Below are 16,291 nucleotides of genomic sequence, written 5' to 3' on the forward strand. Positions count from 1 at the left end.
ACTCCGTTTTGACCCTACCGATCTCTCTGGTCCTTCTCTCGCCGATGACTTGAATGAAGTGAATCTTCTTTCCGACTCGGAATCTGAAATTTCCGAGCTCGTCGTTCCAGAAGTCGAAACCCTCTCCCTGGTGACTTGCTGAAGTCTTCCCGCGTGGAGGCTCGATGTATAGGTTCAAAAGCCGTACCTGTCTAGGCCTCTGTGAGCCGAGACAACACCTTCGCAAATGCCAACAAGAAGATTGACTCCTGCAAGGATTCTAGCTCTCCGGACTTTTAACCTCATTATCAACAAAGGTCTCGAGGGTGTCAAGTTCACTATATTTCTGGTACAATTGCAAGATCCGATTGCCTACTCCAGTGAGACCGCGTGCTACTCAAGCTACCGTACAGTGCAATGTGGATTGTGCTCTTCAAGGATGGTAGGCGCCATTGCATACATTCTTTTATTCCCATATTAGCACGGTTTGCATAAATTTCTGTCCTTGTGCAGTCTCAATTGATTGTCTGTGTCGGAGCTGTGCTCTCTGGGTGAGAACTGCATCCGCGGGCTGGCATCCGCTGTTCTGTAGCGCGGGGACTCGCTTCAAGCTCGCCTTTCTCTGATTAATTATGCGGTCTTGATCTCTTACAACAAGCTCGTGCATCCGCCGGTATGTGATCCCCTCTTCCACTGAATGACTTCCCTTGGAGCGTCGCTGTGCAGCGTTGACTAGTCTCTGCCTCATAGCGCCCGCCCTGCGACTGTCCTGGTTTCTGATGTATTCCGCGGCGCCATATCTTCAGCGAGTCAATATGCGTCTCTCATACCACAGTCCGGAACACCCGAGAGGGGTATTTCGGAGCCATAGTCTGCTTGCAATCCGATATCAGTCGATATACACTGGACTGACGAGATGACACTCATTCTACGCGTGTCACAGTACCTGTGGCTTCTTATCAACCTGCCAACATTGCGACTATACGCTTGCGATTATGCCATGATTGAGAGCAGATAGAGGTCTATACAACCACGCTCAAGCAGGGCTGTGGGAGGGTGGCCGTGGCGGCCGTCTGCAGAGATGAAAGCAGCGTATGCGAGCCCACAATCCACGGGCAAAGCCAACCCAAGTCCACACGGGCTGGAAATAGCAGGTATAGGGCTGCTCTTGCATTGCGGGCTTGGGGATTGTTCATCGGCGCAACCACCTGCGACGAACAAACGCCCCCCGCAAGCGAATCACTACACCACTTCCACATAAAGCCTCTCACCTGCGAATCACGTTTGGGCCCTCAAACTTTGCACCCTATCTTAGCGTACTCCTGCTGCAAAGCTCTTACCCACTTTCTTTTAGGGGAAAACCTATCGAAATCATCGATCTCACTGAACACAGTGTCAGGCAAAGCGATCATCGCCTGTTCTTATTCTTCATCTTCATTTTCACATGGGGCCGAAGAGATTGATAAGGGGGCTTGTGCAGAACCCAAAGCATTGCGAGGGGAAGCCTTACGCTCACGTTCAAAACTACGAAGTTGAGTTGTTCAGCCAGAGAACTTGTAAGTCTTCCCTTTTATTTTCTCTGATTATTCAGAGCTTCATTGTCTAACAGTCCGAGCCTTCATAGGAAACTATGGCACTAATGCCACTCGATCGAGTCGCGGTGCTGACTGACTCGCATGGACAATCTCGTCAACTAAAGTGACAGCTTGATGCATCTCGCCGAAAGCTTGACGGCTAGCGCGTAGATTGCTGGCCTATTTCACTAATTCGAACCATCTTGCTGAACGATAGCAGCAAATTTCTTGCTTATCGACTAGAGAAGTCAAAGAGAATAGCCGCTGGCTTGGGCAGAGTATGCTACCCAAAATCTCAAAGAGAGACTCTCAAGGTTGCATACTGAATGACTCGGATGCCGCCGCCCTTATCCAGGAAAGGGTCTATACACAATGGCGCTCATTTCTGTTCTCTGAGAATTCATTGGGTCGCAGATCTTGAAACTACACCAGCTTATCGAGAGAAGTTTTGACTTCTTATATGCTGCCCTTAACCTCCTCCCCGCGGACCTTCACAGTCGCTGGCAGTCTGGTCATATACGATGTAAGTTGCCTGAATTTACAGGGTCCTTTCTGTCCATCAGTTGGGCTAACGATTCTGGTCCATTCTAATGATGCCAACAGTAGTGGCTGAGTCGGGGCTCTCATTATCATTAGGGATAACGACTTTTTGTGGAAGAAGAGCTCGATTCTTTGCCTCACTTCCAGAGTGAACCCCGTGGCCCAGTACAGGAGGACTTGGATAAGTTGAGCCTGCGCCGTGAGCTACAAGGATCTTGAATAGGCAGGCTCGATGAACTCCGCGGCGGTGGATCTAACACTAAGCCCTAATTCGAAGTCGTCACCTAAACTGGCGCAAATCGGATTTACCAAAGTCACCTATGCTCCTGTCTATGTACCCGCTCAATCACCTGAATACGCATTGCAGCACTCAATGTGAATACTGGCATCGAGTTCCAATTGATCAACTCCAATTAGCCAGAAGATGACCCCGAACAGGGGCGGCCTTGATGACTATATTGATCGAATGACTTGGCACCTGTAAATAGGAGCATTGCAGTGAAGTGACAGGGATTATCTGCAGTCTTAATCTGTCAGTTGGAGCCCCCAGCTACCTATTCTGCCAGCAGGTGAGCCGGTCATTGAGCTGTAACGAAGGTATCAAAACTCGCATCGCATTTGTTGTCACTGACGGCCCATCGGGCGCATCTGCGCCTACCGTTTATATTATATCGAGTAGGGGTCCGTCAATCCTAGCTATTTACCGACAAAGGAATGCCACCACTCCCTACGGCTGTCGGTCGCTTCTCCAGCACTCCACAGTACGCGGCAGTCATCGGAAGTCCTCTTCGATTCTATCCAGCCCCAACAGTCGATTCGTCTCCCGGGTACTGCCGCGGCCGTCCAACCCCAAAATCCGTCGCCATGGCTTAGGTACCCGAGTACCTGGATGACAAGTCCCTTATATCCGAAACCGAGTGCTCGAAAAAAGACGTCCGCGCTCGAGCGCCACTTTACCAGTTTGCTGGAAGTCCGGGGACAACCTCCAACCAGAGACCCGGACCATCCAATCAACTTTTCTAGGACGAATACGAGCAAATACAAGAGCAACTCATACTTCCGCGAAGCAAAACTCCCCCAGACGCGCGGCGCCATCCTGCTACGTGCTCAATCATGCCTACAATGTCAGAGAAGCTGGAGAAGTGGCAACAGTGCGTCGTTATCAATGACGAGGATCTGCCACAGTCAGCCAGCAGAATCATCTATCAATCAGCCAATGTCATCGCATGCCTATTGGCGGAACGCCGCTCCCCTCAACACGGACCCAGGATTAACGTGAAGCCGACAACGAGGAGCTTTTACGCCGACAGGCTCTTCTCCTTGCCGAGCAGGGGACGAAGCTAAATACAGAGCCGCGCGCATCGCCAAGCACACCAGATATACCCGAGAGATGGTACCGCATCGCGTCCATCACTATGGCACAGAAGCGCTAAGTCTGAACCGTTGAATTATTGTTGGGGAGTTGAGGTGTCAGCCTTGGACCAGAAACTCATGAAAATGTGGTGGAGCGCCTTTGTGGCTGTTACGACTTGACTTCCTGGATTCAATCCAGCCGTATAGCATGACCATTGTGTCCGCTATCGGTGACATGGTAGGCGATCAGTAGGTTGCTGCATGTGATGCATACTTCTGTCTGGACGAATTTCCATCGACCGAGACAAGTCGTCTAGACTGCAACTACACCTACTGCCACACGTTGGAACGGGATGAAAGAGCGAGAATGCCTCGAGCACTGGCATGTTCAATCTTTACATATGTTAACAACTTATCCCCTCGACGGAGTCAATCCTCTCCAATCTCAAACAGTCTGGTGCGTTTGCTTAACTTACCCCGGCCTGTATATGGCCGATGACAGAACTGAGACAGCGGCAACTCCACTCGGCGTACATTAATAGTTGCATAAAGAGAATTCTACATGACCTATGGTCTCAAGAGCTCTGAATCCGGCCAAGGCCGCCAAGGATCGGCACACAAGCAATCTCAGCACAGAAGGTATTACATGCAAGCTTTCAGTGAATTGGCCTGGGTTGCGATCTCGCGCTTGTAGTGATGAGCCCCGTGTGACAGTTTTATCAGATATCAAGGTCACCAGATGCAAGGATCGCGATCGCCGACAAGTCGAATGTGCGAAGTCAATTCAGTCTCCATTTTGTGCCCTCAAATACCGAGTGATGAGGTGACAAACAGAGCTGCCCTTATGCTGACAGCGAGCTCAACAACTATATGATAACCACGGTGCAGATGTAAAATGTCAGAGCCCTCGGTTAGCAGAGCGTGCGCGTCTGGAGGTTAACCGCAGCTGAAGTCGTCGAAGAGGATGTGCTCATGCTTGGCAAGCTCAAAATTTAAGGCATAGGTGAGCTTCTTCGTAACGGAGGAAGAAAAGCTACGCACCTCATAGCATAGTTGCGTTGGCACAGACAGGCAATTTTCAAATCTCCTGCCCTTCATCTTGGCTTGCGTGTTGAAGACTTCACGAGCTGGAGTTCAACATCCTGAGACGTCAGCGCTTGAAGGAAGATCCGAGAACGACTACTGGAAGCTGATCCAGATCCATTGATGGCTAGGGCCTCCTGCTTGTCAAGAAAACATCAATTTAAACCATATGAGGTCTTCGCCATAGCCCCCGATAGCTACAGACAGGCTAGCGAGCGTCCGGGCCAGGGCGAGGAATAAGACCGCACGAGCAAATTGAGACCGATGCAAGTGGCACGCATCCTGGCCATAGCGCTATCTTCCTCTGCTCCTTTCTAAGCAAATCCGGAGAATCGCAAATATCGAACGCCGATCATTAGATTGGATGTCTTAGAGACAGACACTGAGAACCCAGATCGAATAGCAACATGCTAGTTCAGCATAAAACATTTCGCGAAGTGACTCATCCCTGGATCCTTATCTCCGGGAATGAGCACAAGTATGGTACCTATTTGTCCAACTATGATCCTCGCCTGAGATGATCCCCAGCTATAGGGGCAAGCTGTGTGAGAAGCAACAGTCCGTTCTCGTTCTCAGAAAATAGCCTTTTGGTTGATCACCGGCGATCCAACCACATGTTTGGTTCCATGTACTATGCTACGATACTCCCAGAAAGAGAGTGGATCATTGTCAATGGGAAGCAAAGAGCTCAAGTTCCGACAGGTACCTCAAACTGTGCGATAGTTCAAATACTGCTTCGCAGGAGGGATTCTATGCACAAAGGTAGCAGGTTCCGATCGAGCTCGGATCAGACTTGAAGGGCATGAGTCTAATCACCACAGAGAGGGCACATCTCGCCCTACCTCCTGATAAGTGGTTCTGGTGGGGACTTTGATCAAAGCATATGTGGAAGCACTACTTTGCGCGCATGCTTTTGTCTCCGGGCCGGAGATTTAAACCATTAGACGTGGAAAGCCGGCCAGAAAACCCGCGACACTGTATCTTGTGGAGCGGATCTCGCGTGGCTGTTCCGCTCAGCCAATGTGAGACTCTAATCGTTCGACCTTATGGTCGATTAAGACAGTGGATTTGACATCCGAAAAGACCAACTGTTCACTGTTCTTAAAAGAGAAGTGGCCTCACAGAAAGCAAAGAAAGTTGTGCTGCTCAGGCTCAAGCTCAAAATACTGGTGAAAATGAGACAGAATTTGATGAATCTCCAAATGAACAAGAGTTAGCTCAGCTTGACAAGGACTTGTCTGGGGACGAGAGCCAGCCTTGGATGGATGAACTCATCAGTGAGCGAAAAAGAATGATCCTCAAGCGAGAGAGCACCACATATGACATTAAGGATCCATTCTGGCAGTATATGCTGTTCAGTCCAATGGCCGCGGCCAAGCATACATTTCCTCCTTTTGTCCTGCTTTTAGCAATGCTCTCCTCCGCTCGCCGCTGCATTGATTCCAGCACCGAAACTATCTGGCACACAGTCCGGCTGACCGAGAGGGTTAACAACAATTTCGGCAATCTCCTAAACCTCTACGATGAGAATGGCAACTAGTATGACTTAGTTATTCACGAACTTGACATGTCGCCTCTTTGGCACCATTTCCCTATTGTTAGTATCCTCCCATTTGCAGATTTGTTTGAACTAATCTCTAAGCTAGTTCAATGCTGACCCCGATGCCCTTGCAATGGCCCTCTATGTGACCTCTCGTGATTTCGTCACAGTCGCATCAGGTCCTCACCGCATAACATCCTCCACCGTTACTCGTCGCCGTGCCTTTCGCACGTGTATCCGCCTCCCTGGCTGGTTTGGCGAAGCCTGTGCACAGTCTCTTCTTCAGGGGCATCTTTGGGGCTGTCGTCTGTAGCCCACTTGCTTGAACGTCGTTGCAACCCGGCTGTTAATGAAGGTTCATCTTCCAACGACGAGTTGATGTATTTGGAAACCATCTGGTTTCTCCTTCCTCGAGAATAACGACTAGCAGAGTGAACAAGGGACGAATTGACCTTTCTTCCATTGAACAGATTACCGAGCGCCGATCCACCCTATGTTATCCACACCTCAAGATATTCGCCTCGCAGCTCGGCCTCCGCACCGGAACGGACAACCATGCTCAATTGCAGTCCAAAAGTCTCTCACCTCACGGGCCACAACCATGAGATAGACAACATCAAGGCCTTGGAGGACAGATACTTGTGGTTCAGGCGGGGAAAGCGGCCCGCGCGAACCTAGGATCTCTTAGGGATTTACAAGAACACCCAAAGGACTGTGCTGCCGAGGATTGCTGATCCGAAAAGATCTCAGTGGGAGCAAGACTTGCGGCATCTTAACCAAAGGAAGGGCCAAAAACATGATCTTTAAGGACTGGGATGGCACAGGCACTAATGAACACCCCACTCATGCGATGGTGGGCCGAGCCCCAGCTCGACGGACACACGTTGAGGGAACAGCTCGTCATCTCGAACCGGTCATGTCATCATTGATTGAGGCTAGATAGAAGCCCACGCCAGCTTGAGGTGCTTTGACAAATACTCAGGGCTATAGAATCCTACTACCAGCCCACGATGTGTGACATACTCAACCCACTGGACGCATCTAGCTGGAAAGGGCGACACAGACGAAACGGCCGTCTACTACATTCTTCGTTGACCGCAAACCACCTCGGGTCACCACTTTCAGTTTCCGAAGATCTTCCTGGATGACAGACTTTCGCTTAGTCGAGAGGGAACATCAGCCCTTCATCCATTGGGTTTGTCATTATCACCGCTTCAGAGGGCCCAGCGATTTGAAGGCTTCCCGAAACTATCCGCGTTGTCTTCGCGCGCATCTTTCAGCGCTAGGTGCACTACACACTACATAAAAGACCTCGTCGCCTCACCGGGGTGGTGCGTTTGATCACACTACCAGACACTGCGATTCCTCACTCCTGGTTGTCGCAGTGGCCCAGAGTACTCTTCCATTTTGCCGCTTTTTGCTTATGCACAGCATTTAACTACCAACCTCTCGGACCCACTCGTCGCATTGCGAATCCACATCATAGTCGCGGGTCCGGGTTCGAGAAGGCGATGACTAGGTACTCCAAGAGAATTTGCACCGGTGAAAGCCTGCTGCCTGGGCATGACAATTTACCTCAATGTGGTAGTACCACACCCGAATCCGGAGTCTCATCACATTTGATGACTCTATGCGTGCCGCCTTCCACAATTAGCCTGGCCACCAATCTTTCAAAGTCGTTGCTGAAAGCTTTGAAAAGACAAATGCGCGTACGCACAGCAGAAGACGTGGAACCGTTCCTCACTGAGGAAGACGGGCATATGTATCGCTGACCAGGAGTTGTATTCGTTGCCTACAGATAATTCACTCACCTGATAAGCCATGTGTGCGACCTTGGGCTTTGCCATCCTTGAATCTTCTAGCGGCAAAGGTCGCATAATACATTGAGCGGCGACACCGTAACCAAGAAAGGAAGAGGAAGAGGATTCTCCAGAATGGAGCCCGTGTTTTCCTTTGCTCTGTCGTTCTCGGCTACTAGGACTGAAGATCTGGCCTTCGAAGCGCTACAGAATGCATAACCTGCTGGGATGAAAACTTACAGATTGGAGTTGTAAATCACATCGACAAATGGCGATAACTCGAGTCTCCGGAACATCCTCCGAGAGTATCATATTTACGGCCCTATTTTCAACTTAATGGCCCGACACTGAGCGATTACGCGCGCTTGACGATTATGTCCTGAATAACGAGCACAGACATTGCGCCATGTACTGGTGCTCGCTCATTGTCCATGTTAACAAGGCCGAGCGAAAGACTTAACCTATCGGAGCCTTATGCGTCGTGTACTTCCAGATGTCGATGCCCAGCATCCGATTCAATCAGCTACCGATGAGCTTATGAACCGCCTACTTGCAGAGTGAGACTGGTTAGCGTTGGAGTGAAGTCATGCCATCTGCTCTTGGACCTTCTTCTTCAGCAGAGGTCACGCGCCTTCCAGCTTATCGATTACAGGCAAGAATAATCTCAGGGTTCACGTCACTATTTCCGACGAGGGAACCCGGTGCGGGTGTCCATGAGACAGCATTTGTTCTGCAAAAGTACACTATTCGGGTTACTCCCGCACGCAAGCATCAACACCGAAGTACATGTTTTTTTCAATATCTTCTCATTACCTGACAAGCACGATCTCGTGGCCATTTGGGTCTTCTTATCCAGATATCCCCCGAATGATAGGTCCTTCCGGTAATTTGCAGGCAGAGCAACGCAAAATCGACGACTGCTTGCGACAGTCGAGTTCTGTCACCATTCAGCACAGCGTGATCATGGCGGTCCGCCTTCAATCCCAGCTTCGACCATGCATGCTACCACAGCCGAAAGCAATTATGTCAGAAGGTCAATAGTGCCCACAAGGCCTACTAGTGCTACTGGGCTGACGATTGGCACAATCGCACCAGATCTCGCTCTAGGGAGATCAGCGGTTTTTTTCCCGAACGCACGGTCGACAGGGAACCGTACGCAAAGGAAAATCTCAAAGAACATGTCAGGGGTGGAACAATGATTGCAATGCTCTATTACTTGAAATGACGGACAGTGGCTCGAAGCTGGAACCGAACCAAGGAGCAGTAGGGATGTCTCGAACATCGCCTTGTGTGCAGTAAGTTGTCGTCCCCGTACGTGTGTTTACCCAAGATCCTAATGCCTACATTCTGTTAGAACAGTTCAGCGTCATCTTCTCTCATTTCGCCTTGCTCGGAATTGATTCGGCCGGTTCTAGCACGGCAATAATTGGAAAGGTTCTCCCTACCTTTCAGCCAAGGTGATGAGGTCGCTGGTCGAGTCAGTTTAGTCAATACGGCGCTACTTTTGATCCCAAAAAAAAACCCGTCGAAAGATTCTGAAGTATATGCAATATCTTTCCACTGATGGGCCTGAGTGTTCTAACGGAAGCTCCCCACCTGCTACCACGGCGATGGTGAGGATACACAAATCCTTGTTATCCTTGTTCAGAGCTTCATCTGCCCCTACCATAAAATGTCTGGAAGAGACGGAGCAGCAATTCGAAGAATCTGCTTATCGGTGGCAAAGACAGCAATTCAACGCCGATTCTAGTTTGAGAACTCTCCCATAGCCTTTCACAGCGGCCCAGAATATCCCAGGGCAACACGGGCCTGCTACTGTCCATGGGCCTGAAGTACCAAGGAGTTGTGCTATCAAGTCTGGCCATCCCGAAAAGAAAGAACTTCGGGTCTGATATTCCTCGACCTCTTACCAGTTTTTCTCTGACATGCAGCGATTTGACACGGCTACTACTGCATGGGTGCACTTTTCAGTGGTCCTGTTCTTCCCAGACATGCCCGGCGTTGAAATGGAAGTTTTAATCCGGTGTCATTGACACCCCTAAACCGACACTCTTGAAACGACCCTCCTGAAACGACCCTCCTGAACCGACCCTCCTGAACTCCAAATCAATCCTCCACTCGACATGTATGATGTGGCGAAGCCCACCAGCCCAACCCCTAGCACAATAATTCTCTCTTATTATTGAGCCGCGAGACAAGCCGAGAGGCGGCGATTTCTCATTCCCAGCTCTTGATCATGAATCTCACCCCCACCGTCGTCGTCGTCGCCGCCACAGCGCCATCCCTCCACTCCCCCCGCGCCGCTACGTACGTGCGGGGCAATCTGGTTTTGCAACTGACGATGACAAATATCGTCGCGGCCCCCGCGGTGGCCGCCCCCATGCTCCCTGGACCTCCCCCGCCTCCCACGGGAACACCCAGGGCAATTTGAGACTAGCCGGCTTCCCGCAAGCGGGCCAACGATGAGGAGTGGGGTGCCTCCCTCTTTGTCGAGTTGCCTCCCGCGGCCTGGTTTTCAGGTCATTCGGAGGCGACACCCGCCGTGGTGCTCGTCCTCCCACCCTGGACAGGTTCGCAGCCCCTGTCGGGTCGCGAGCGGGCCTGGATCCGCGAGCCCATTGTGCGATCTGTGCCGTACATTGGGTGGTCGGACCCCAGGCAGCTGGCTGTCCGGGCCCAACTCCGCGAGGGCATCCTCGTGACTCGAGCTGGCCGGCAGCCGCCGCCAAATACATCCAGTGGAGAGTATTTCACCAAACGAAGACACCGTCACGTCTAGCCGAAAGTTGAACTCAAGCAGGGTCTGAACGCAGATGATCAAACACTGCGGCGCAGACACAAGAAGCTCCACTATCCTATAACACGGAGAGCGTTGCAGACAGTGTCACTACCAAAGAAGATGTCGTCCACGGCGCGGCTCGCAAGGGCATGCCAATATGTCCTTGTGTCTCTACGCGGACTTAGCGATTGTTGTAATGGGTCGGAAGCCAATCGGGTGCCTGCACATGCTGCACTCAACGTCTTGGGATATGATGTGTCTACCATTTATCTCCGACTACACACGGATCTTGACATTTGCTGGCAGGGGTCCGGATTGAATATTCTTCGATCCACATGCCAAGAAAGTAGGAGTCGCTAATCTCCTTGCAGTGCTCAGACCCTTACTCGGCATGGCTACACCTTTCGACGCGCTGGCTATGGCTATCGCACACAAAGACTGGCCCAGGGAGCTCAGAGTCAGTTCTTGCGGCAAGATAAATGTCCCACACCCTGCAACAACAAGCGGGGAGACCATAGGTTGTGGTTCTGCAATTACATGGCACTGGTACTACCAGGAGGCGAAATCCCTGCGGGGAAAGGAGATTATTTATGGGAGCGGGGAGAGTGCTGCGCAGAGACTCAGGGAGGCAATGGGCCCTGGCCATAATATGTCGTGGAATCAAGAACCTTCGCCATCTTGGAATGCCTTGAGTCCACGCTACAAGGATGCGTACAGCTCGATAGAAACGATTGAAAAGAGAAAAAGGGAGAACGGGTGCTCATTCATCCCCGGTGTCAACGAATCGAGCAAAATCGGAAGAAGATCAGGAAGGTCTGTGAGGACAAGGAAGAACGGAACAAGGAGATTGACATCGACACGACTGTCTCAAGCCACGACTTAAGCTATGTGTGGCTTTGTGCCAACTCATGTATCAGGGGTGGCCGGGTCGAATTCTCGAACGGAAAGCTAGACCTCCAATATCCTCGGTTATTGCTGCGCGATGCATGAACTCGTCCTACTATCAATGACAGACTGGAATTGGAAAGATGCGACATCACCTAGCTCCGTTTCCTGGCGGACTTCGATGCGGTGAATGTTAGAAGCGGCATATTCGCAATCTTGAAGCAAACCTTGTGGGAAGGAAACGCCAAAAGCGAAAACGCGTACAATACCTATGGAACAATACTCGAATACAGGCGCGCGAGAGAGACTGAAGCCATCCAGAAGCCATCGATTAGGCTACAGCAACATCCTGAGGTAGGGGCGTTGTCATTGTCCCTTGCCCCAGAGAGGGGGCAGAGGGGGATTGAGATGGAGAAAGACTACATCGAGAGATTTCAGCCGAGAGATACAGACGAGCTCCAGAAGCTGGGCCTAACAACTTGCCCACGCAAAGGCGGAGAGAGCAGAATCAGCAATGAATCTCTACCGATACGACTGGAGAACGGCTTCGTTACTAGCTGACAGGGTCTTCTTTCTAATTGCTTGTACCGCACCACGTGGTCCATTTCCGCTCGCCAGAGCCCGAGCCCGAATATTGGAACGAGACTGGGCAAACGCGCTGTTGCAATCTTGGCAATACTAATGACATGTGATGATGAGGAGACTCATGCCAGCGTCAACTAAATGACTCAGATCAGCAAAAAGGACATTCATGAGAGGGTATCGGAGAAGAGCAGGCAAACACCAACGGCGAAACGAAATAGATCTCTCAATTCCAACTCTGAAACACGCCTCAAAAAAAGCAAAATCGCTGTAAGCGGGTTACTGAGGAAGGCGATAGGACTCGTGATGAAGGTGATGAAGGTTTGCACGAAGTCCCCAGTAAGGTCGATGAGGGTGCTAATGAGACGCCAGAGCCAAGACTTTCAACTTGCAAGCGTAAAGCCTGGCCTAACTCCCGGGCATGAAGCATACAGCTCAAGATCAAGTATGGAGTCAGCTAAAAAATAGTAGAGGGGCGCTCATCTGGCGGACATACGAATTAGGGCAAGTTTCTCGGGACCGATGAGCCAGCCGGGTCAAGCAATCCCGCAGTATGCCACCACCGTCCGAACCTCGCCGCAAGACCATTCGAAGTTGGAAGCAATGGCGATTCAGTGTACACCAATGAAGCCATATCCTCGGGCAAGAATAGCAGATCCAACTCTCCTGAGATCCGATTATTGGGCCAAGCGGCGCAAAATCAGACCACTCGAACTTGAATGGAATTCTCGGTTATGCCGTTTCTGAACACCTATGACTCAGCATATATCAATAAGGTCGACTACTATCGAATTGGTTGGCAGGAACAATCAGCCTCTTATATGAACAACTGAAGTTGGTGATGTTGGTAGTCAATACAGTACCCGTGTTGCTGCGAACCAGGTCCGACGAAGACGGATCCAGCGAAGCCCGTTCTGCTGAGCCTTTTCGTTTGTCTTTCGGCTCTTTGTCCTGCTTTGCCCCTGGAAAGGTTGGAGCTAGGCCTTTGCAAGTCCTTTCCCTGATTCTAGAAGTATGTGCAGAATAAGATCATATCCCTTAGCTCACTGCTGTCGCTCATCATGGAGCCACGCTATCACTCCCCATCGACGCTTCACTGACAAACTCCCCTCCTCCCAGATGAAGTTCTTAGCAGGACGGAATGGAAAGTGCGGTCTGTCAAATGGACCGTTATCTATCGACAGATAACAGTCTAATCATGGTAATGGCAGCTTTTAATCTGCCCATGCAGTACCGTGGACCGGAATGCCACGGCATACAACTAGCCGAACTGGCGGCAACAGAATTGGTCGTCAAGAAGTTGGCGATTACATGGCATAGCCACTACAGTCGCGTGGTCTAGTGCGCGGCCGTTCTTTGTGAATTAACGGGGCGCCATGGCTAGTCCTTGCAGGCTGTGGACCTCGCAAGCGAATATACGAGAATGAGCGTGTCTGTGCAGAACCTCGGAGACCAGCGGATCAAATGACAGAAAAAGAAGAACCTTGTGTTCATTGGTTCTCAATGCTCGGTCGGCCTTAATTTCTTCTAACTCGGGTTCCTTTGTTCCAACATGGATAGCCAGCCACTTATTCACAGCTGTCTTGTCCGATGTGCATAGTGGTCTTGATGGATGGCCAAAGCGCCCCAGTCACAGACGAAAGAGCGCAGAATTTTTCGTGACAGATATCCTCAACGAGCACTCGAACGGAAAGATAAAGCACTTTGTTTCTATATGCACCACCGTTCCATGCAGTGGGTTGATATTTTTCTTCCTTGGGTGTTGGTCTGGGGCTTGGATTGGAGTCAGGTCTGCATGACCCTTCCGAGGCCTACGATCTACGTTGGTGGAATGATCTGGGCTGTGCTTTGCGGGACATTCCTTGCCTTGTCCACTGGCTTCACTATGCCTTACCCATCTTGCAGTGAAGACACACGAGGCAAAGAAGGCTAGACTGTGCTGCTATAAGACCTTGATGTTTTGCTTCTTTGCAGCTTTGTTGTGGATATTTCGAAGTCAAGAATGGCAAGTCTCTCGACGATAAGCCGTCGCAGCAAGGAAAAAGCGCAAGCATCGATAATCGACCAGGTAACTCTGAGTTTTCTCAACATCGAGCAGTGGAGATCAACCACTTCAAGCGGATCGCGTATCACAGGCAGTGCGGTCCAAGAACAATTTGACAACTCTGAGGTTATTGTTCTGGGTGTCCCATGCAACCGCAACTCGGCTGCACACTTCGCGCAACCAGAGGGGCGTGCTCGCGCGTCTTGTGCGACTCCAGGAAGTGGTCTCACCATTCATACCTGCTCGCATGTGTATAGCGATTTCAGAGCCCGCCTCGTCGCTTCGGCGGTGGGGGAGACCTACTGTTCGCGCTGCCGCATGCACAAGCGCGGAGCCCGTGGGTGCGCGCCCGTAAGCTTTCCGCATCCCCATTGTCTTTGACAGGGATGGCTTGGCCGTTTACCGCAGTCACTGGTAGACGAGTCGCTCGAGGACGTGATCGTGATCGTCGCGTTAGGGCAGACCGTAGCCGCGGGCGAGGTAGACGAAGCGGAGCGTCTATCTCACATCTACATCTACCGCGCTGAGTACGTCAAGTACTGACCGCGGACGCCTCGCACGCCTCGCACGCCTCGAGGCGTCTGCGGCTTCGCTTTTTTCGTGAGGTTGGGTTCTGTCGTCGTACTGGCGTTGTACTGGCGTCGTTAACTACGTCTCCTTTATCAATTTTATTTGCCTTTTTTTTTGTATTTAGTTGGAAATGCGCTTCGGGCGCGCCCTGCGGGGCCCAACGCTGTTGTTGTCAACGGATTATCGACGCCGACTTACGTGGAGAGATCAGGCCATACACGAGAAAGCAAAGGCAGACGACCTCGAAGGATTCGGAGGCACAATTGAGGTACCATCCTCGAACACTTGGTGTGACACAAACTCAACCCTATGGCAGCGAGAATCCAGGACTTCGCTACCCGTGTTAGCCCCTTACCGCTTGCGCCCTGATTCGGGCCACTTCGCTCAGAGAGATAAACCGAGAGCACGGACAAAAGCCCACCTAGCATGAGCATCCCGGGCAGTACCCCTAGCACGTTCAAGGCTACCCTAGAGCCCTCCCAGAATACCACTGATGTCTCCAAGACTGGCACCAAGCCCGACCCCCCCCCAAGGATGATGAGTCTGCCAGCTTGTCCGGCAACGGCGCCGCCAATAGGCATTTGGACGAAACGCTCGACTGGTTGATCAGATATACATCCAGGCGGAGAAAGAAGGAATTGTCGATTCTTCCAAAAATGGCAACTCGATATGCAGAAGAAAAAGGAACCTGGGACAAAGCATCGCGCCAAGAGAAAGACATTTCGGAAGAAGCGCTTCAACGAAGCCGCCCGGCATACTACAACGAACTCTCAGACCACGAAACAAGACTTCCGGCCGATATTCAAATCGGTCCTGTCATTCATTACGACAAGTCTGAAAAGGGAGACGTTTTCCTCGACTGTCTCGGCTTGAAGCCCAAGTTATTAGACACAGAAGACGAATGAAAATCTCAGATCATGAGTCCCCATTGGTACACCAAAGAAGACGATAGTTACAGTATTGGTATATGACAAAGACGGATATCAGCTTACAAGCTTCAAATCCCTCCAACCAGATCAAAATCTGAATCTGAACTGCAACATCACCCTCGCAGATCTGACAAACGATGATGAACCGTACCCCGTCCCAACTGCCAGGGAAGTGCATAAATGGTTCAAGAAGTCAGCAAAGACTACTACACCCAAGAAAGCTAAGCCAGCCACACCAGCAAAATCGTCTGCAGCAACTAAACCAACAAAGCCCTCCAAATCGTCTGAAGTGCCGCTCACGGCTAAACAAAAAAAAAAGTGGGATTGGTATTACTATTTCTCTGACGCCTTGTTCTCCTTCTGTATTGCCGACCTTGGCTGTTTTCCGCATTTCCAATTTTTCGTGTTTCGGATTCTCCGAGCGCGCATATTCTTCACAGGGTCCGAATTCGCAATTCTTGTGTGGGAAGCCGTTACCAGTTAGTCCGCTGAGGGAACATCACTTAATGCCTATATGAAGATAGCCATCGGTGAGGTTCCAGCATCATTGAGACCGACGATGTCGGAGGAGAAATTATTAGCCGCCGGATATACGCTGTTGCCGTACACACTCGGCAAAGCATCAGTGAAAGAC

General features: G+C 50.9%; 3 protein-coding genes across 3 annotated transcripts; all 3 read left to right on the forward strand.

Moving 5' to 3' along the window:
• Positions 1-10,104: 10,104 nt before the first annotated feature.
• On the forward strand, positions 10,105-10,647 carry BO95DRAFT_460323 (uncharacterized protein; the record flags this gene model as incomplete). The annotated part of the gene is made up of 2 exons (XM_025588723.1): positions 10,105-10,236; positions 10,306-10,647. The coding sequence occupies 2 exons, from the start codon at positions 10,105-10,107 to the stop codon at positions 10,645-10,647; spliced, it is 474 nt and encodes a 157-aa protein (XP_025445815.1).
• A 22-nt stretch (positions 10,648-10,669) lies between these two features.
• BO95DRAFT_13599 (uncharacterized protein) lies at positions 10,670-11,893 on the forward strand. Its single transcript, XM_025580548.1, has one exon. The coding sequence runs from the start codon at positions 11,039-11,041 to the stop codon at positions 11,528-11,530; it is 492 nt and encodes a 163-aa protein (XP_025445816.1). The 5' UTR covers positions 10,670-11,038; the 3' UTR covers positions 11,531-11,893.
• Positions 11,894-14,116: 2,223 nt separating this feature from the next.
• Positions 14,117-15,633, forward strand: BO95DRAFT_428702 (uncharacterized protein; the record flags this gene model as incomplete). The annotated part of the gene is made up of 4 exons (XM_025584859.1): positions 14,117-14,509; positions 14,567-14,685; positions 14,853-15,016; positions 15,233-15,633. 4 exons carry the CDS (start codon positions 14,117-14,119, stop codon positions 15,631-15,633), a joined length of 1,077 nt encoding a protein of 358 aa, XP_025445817.1.
• Positions 15,634-16,291: the final 658 nt, after the last annotated feature.

This window comes from Aspergillus brunneoviolaceus (genome assembly GCF_003184695.1).
Source record: "Aspergillus brunneoviolaceus CBS 621.78 unplaced genomic scaffold BO95scaffold_10, whole genome shotgun sequence".
Lineage (NCBI taxonomy): Eukaryota > Fungi > Ascomycota > Eurotiomycetes > Eurotiales > Aspergillaceae > Aspergillus > Aspergillus brunneoviolaceus.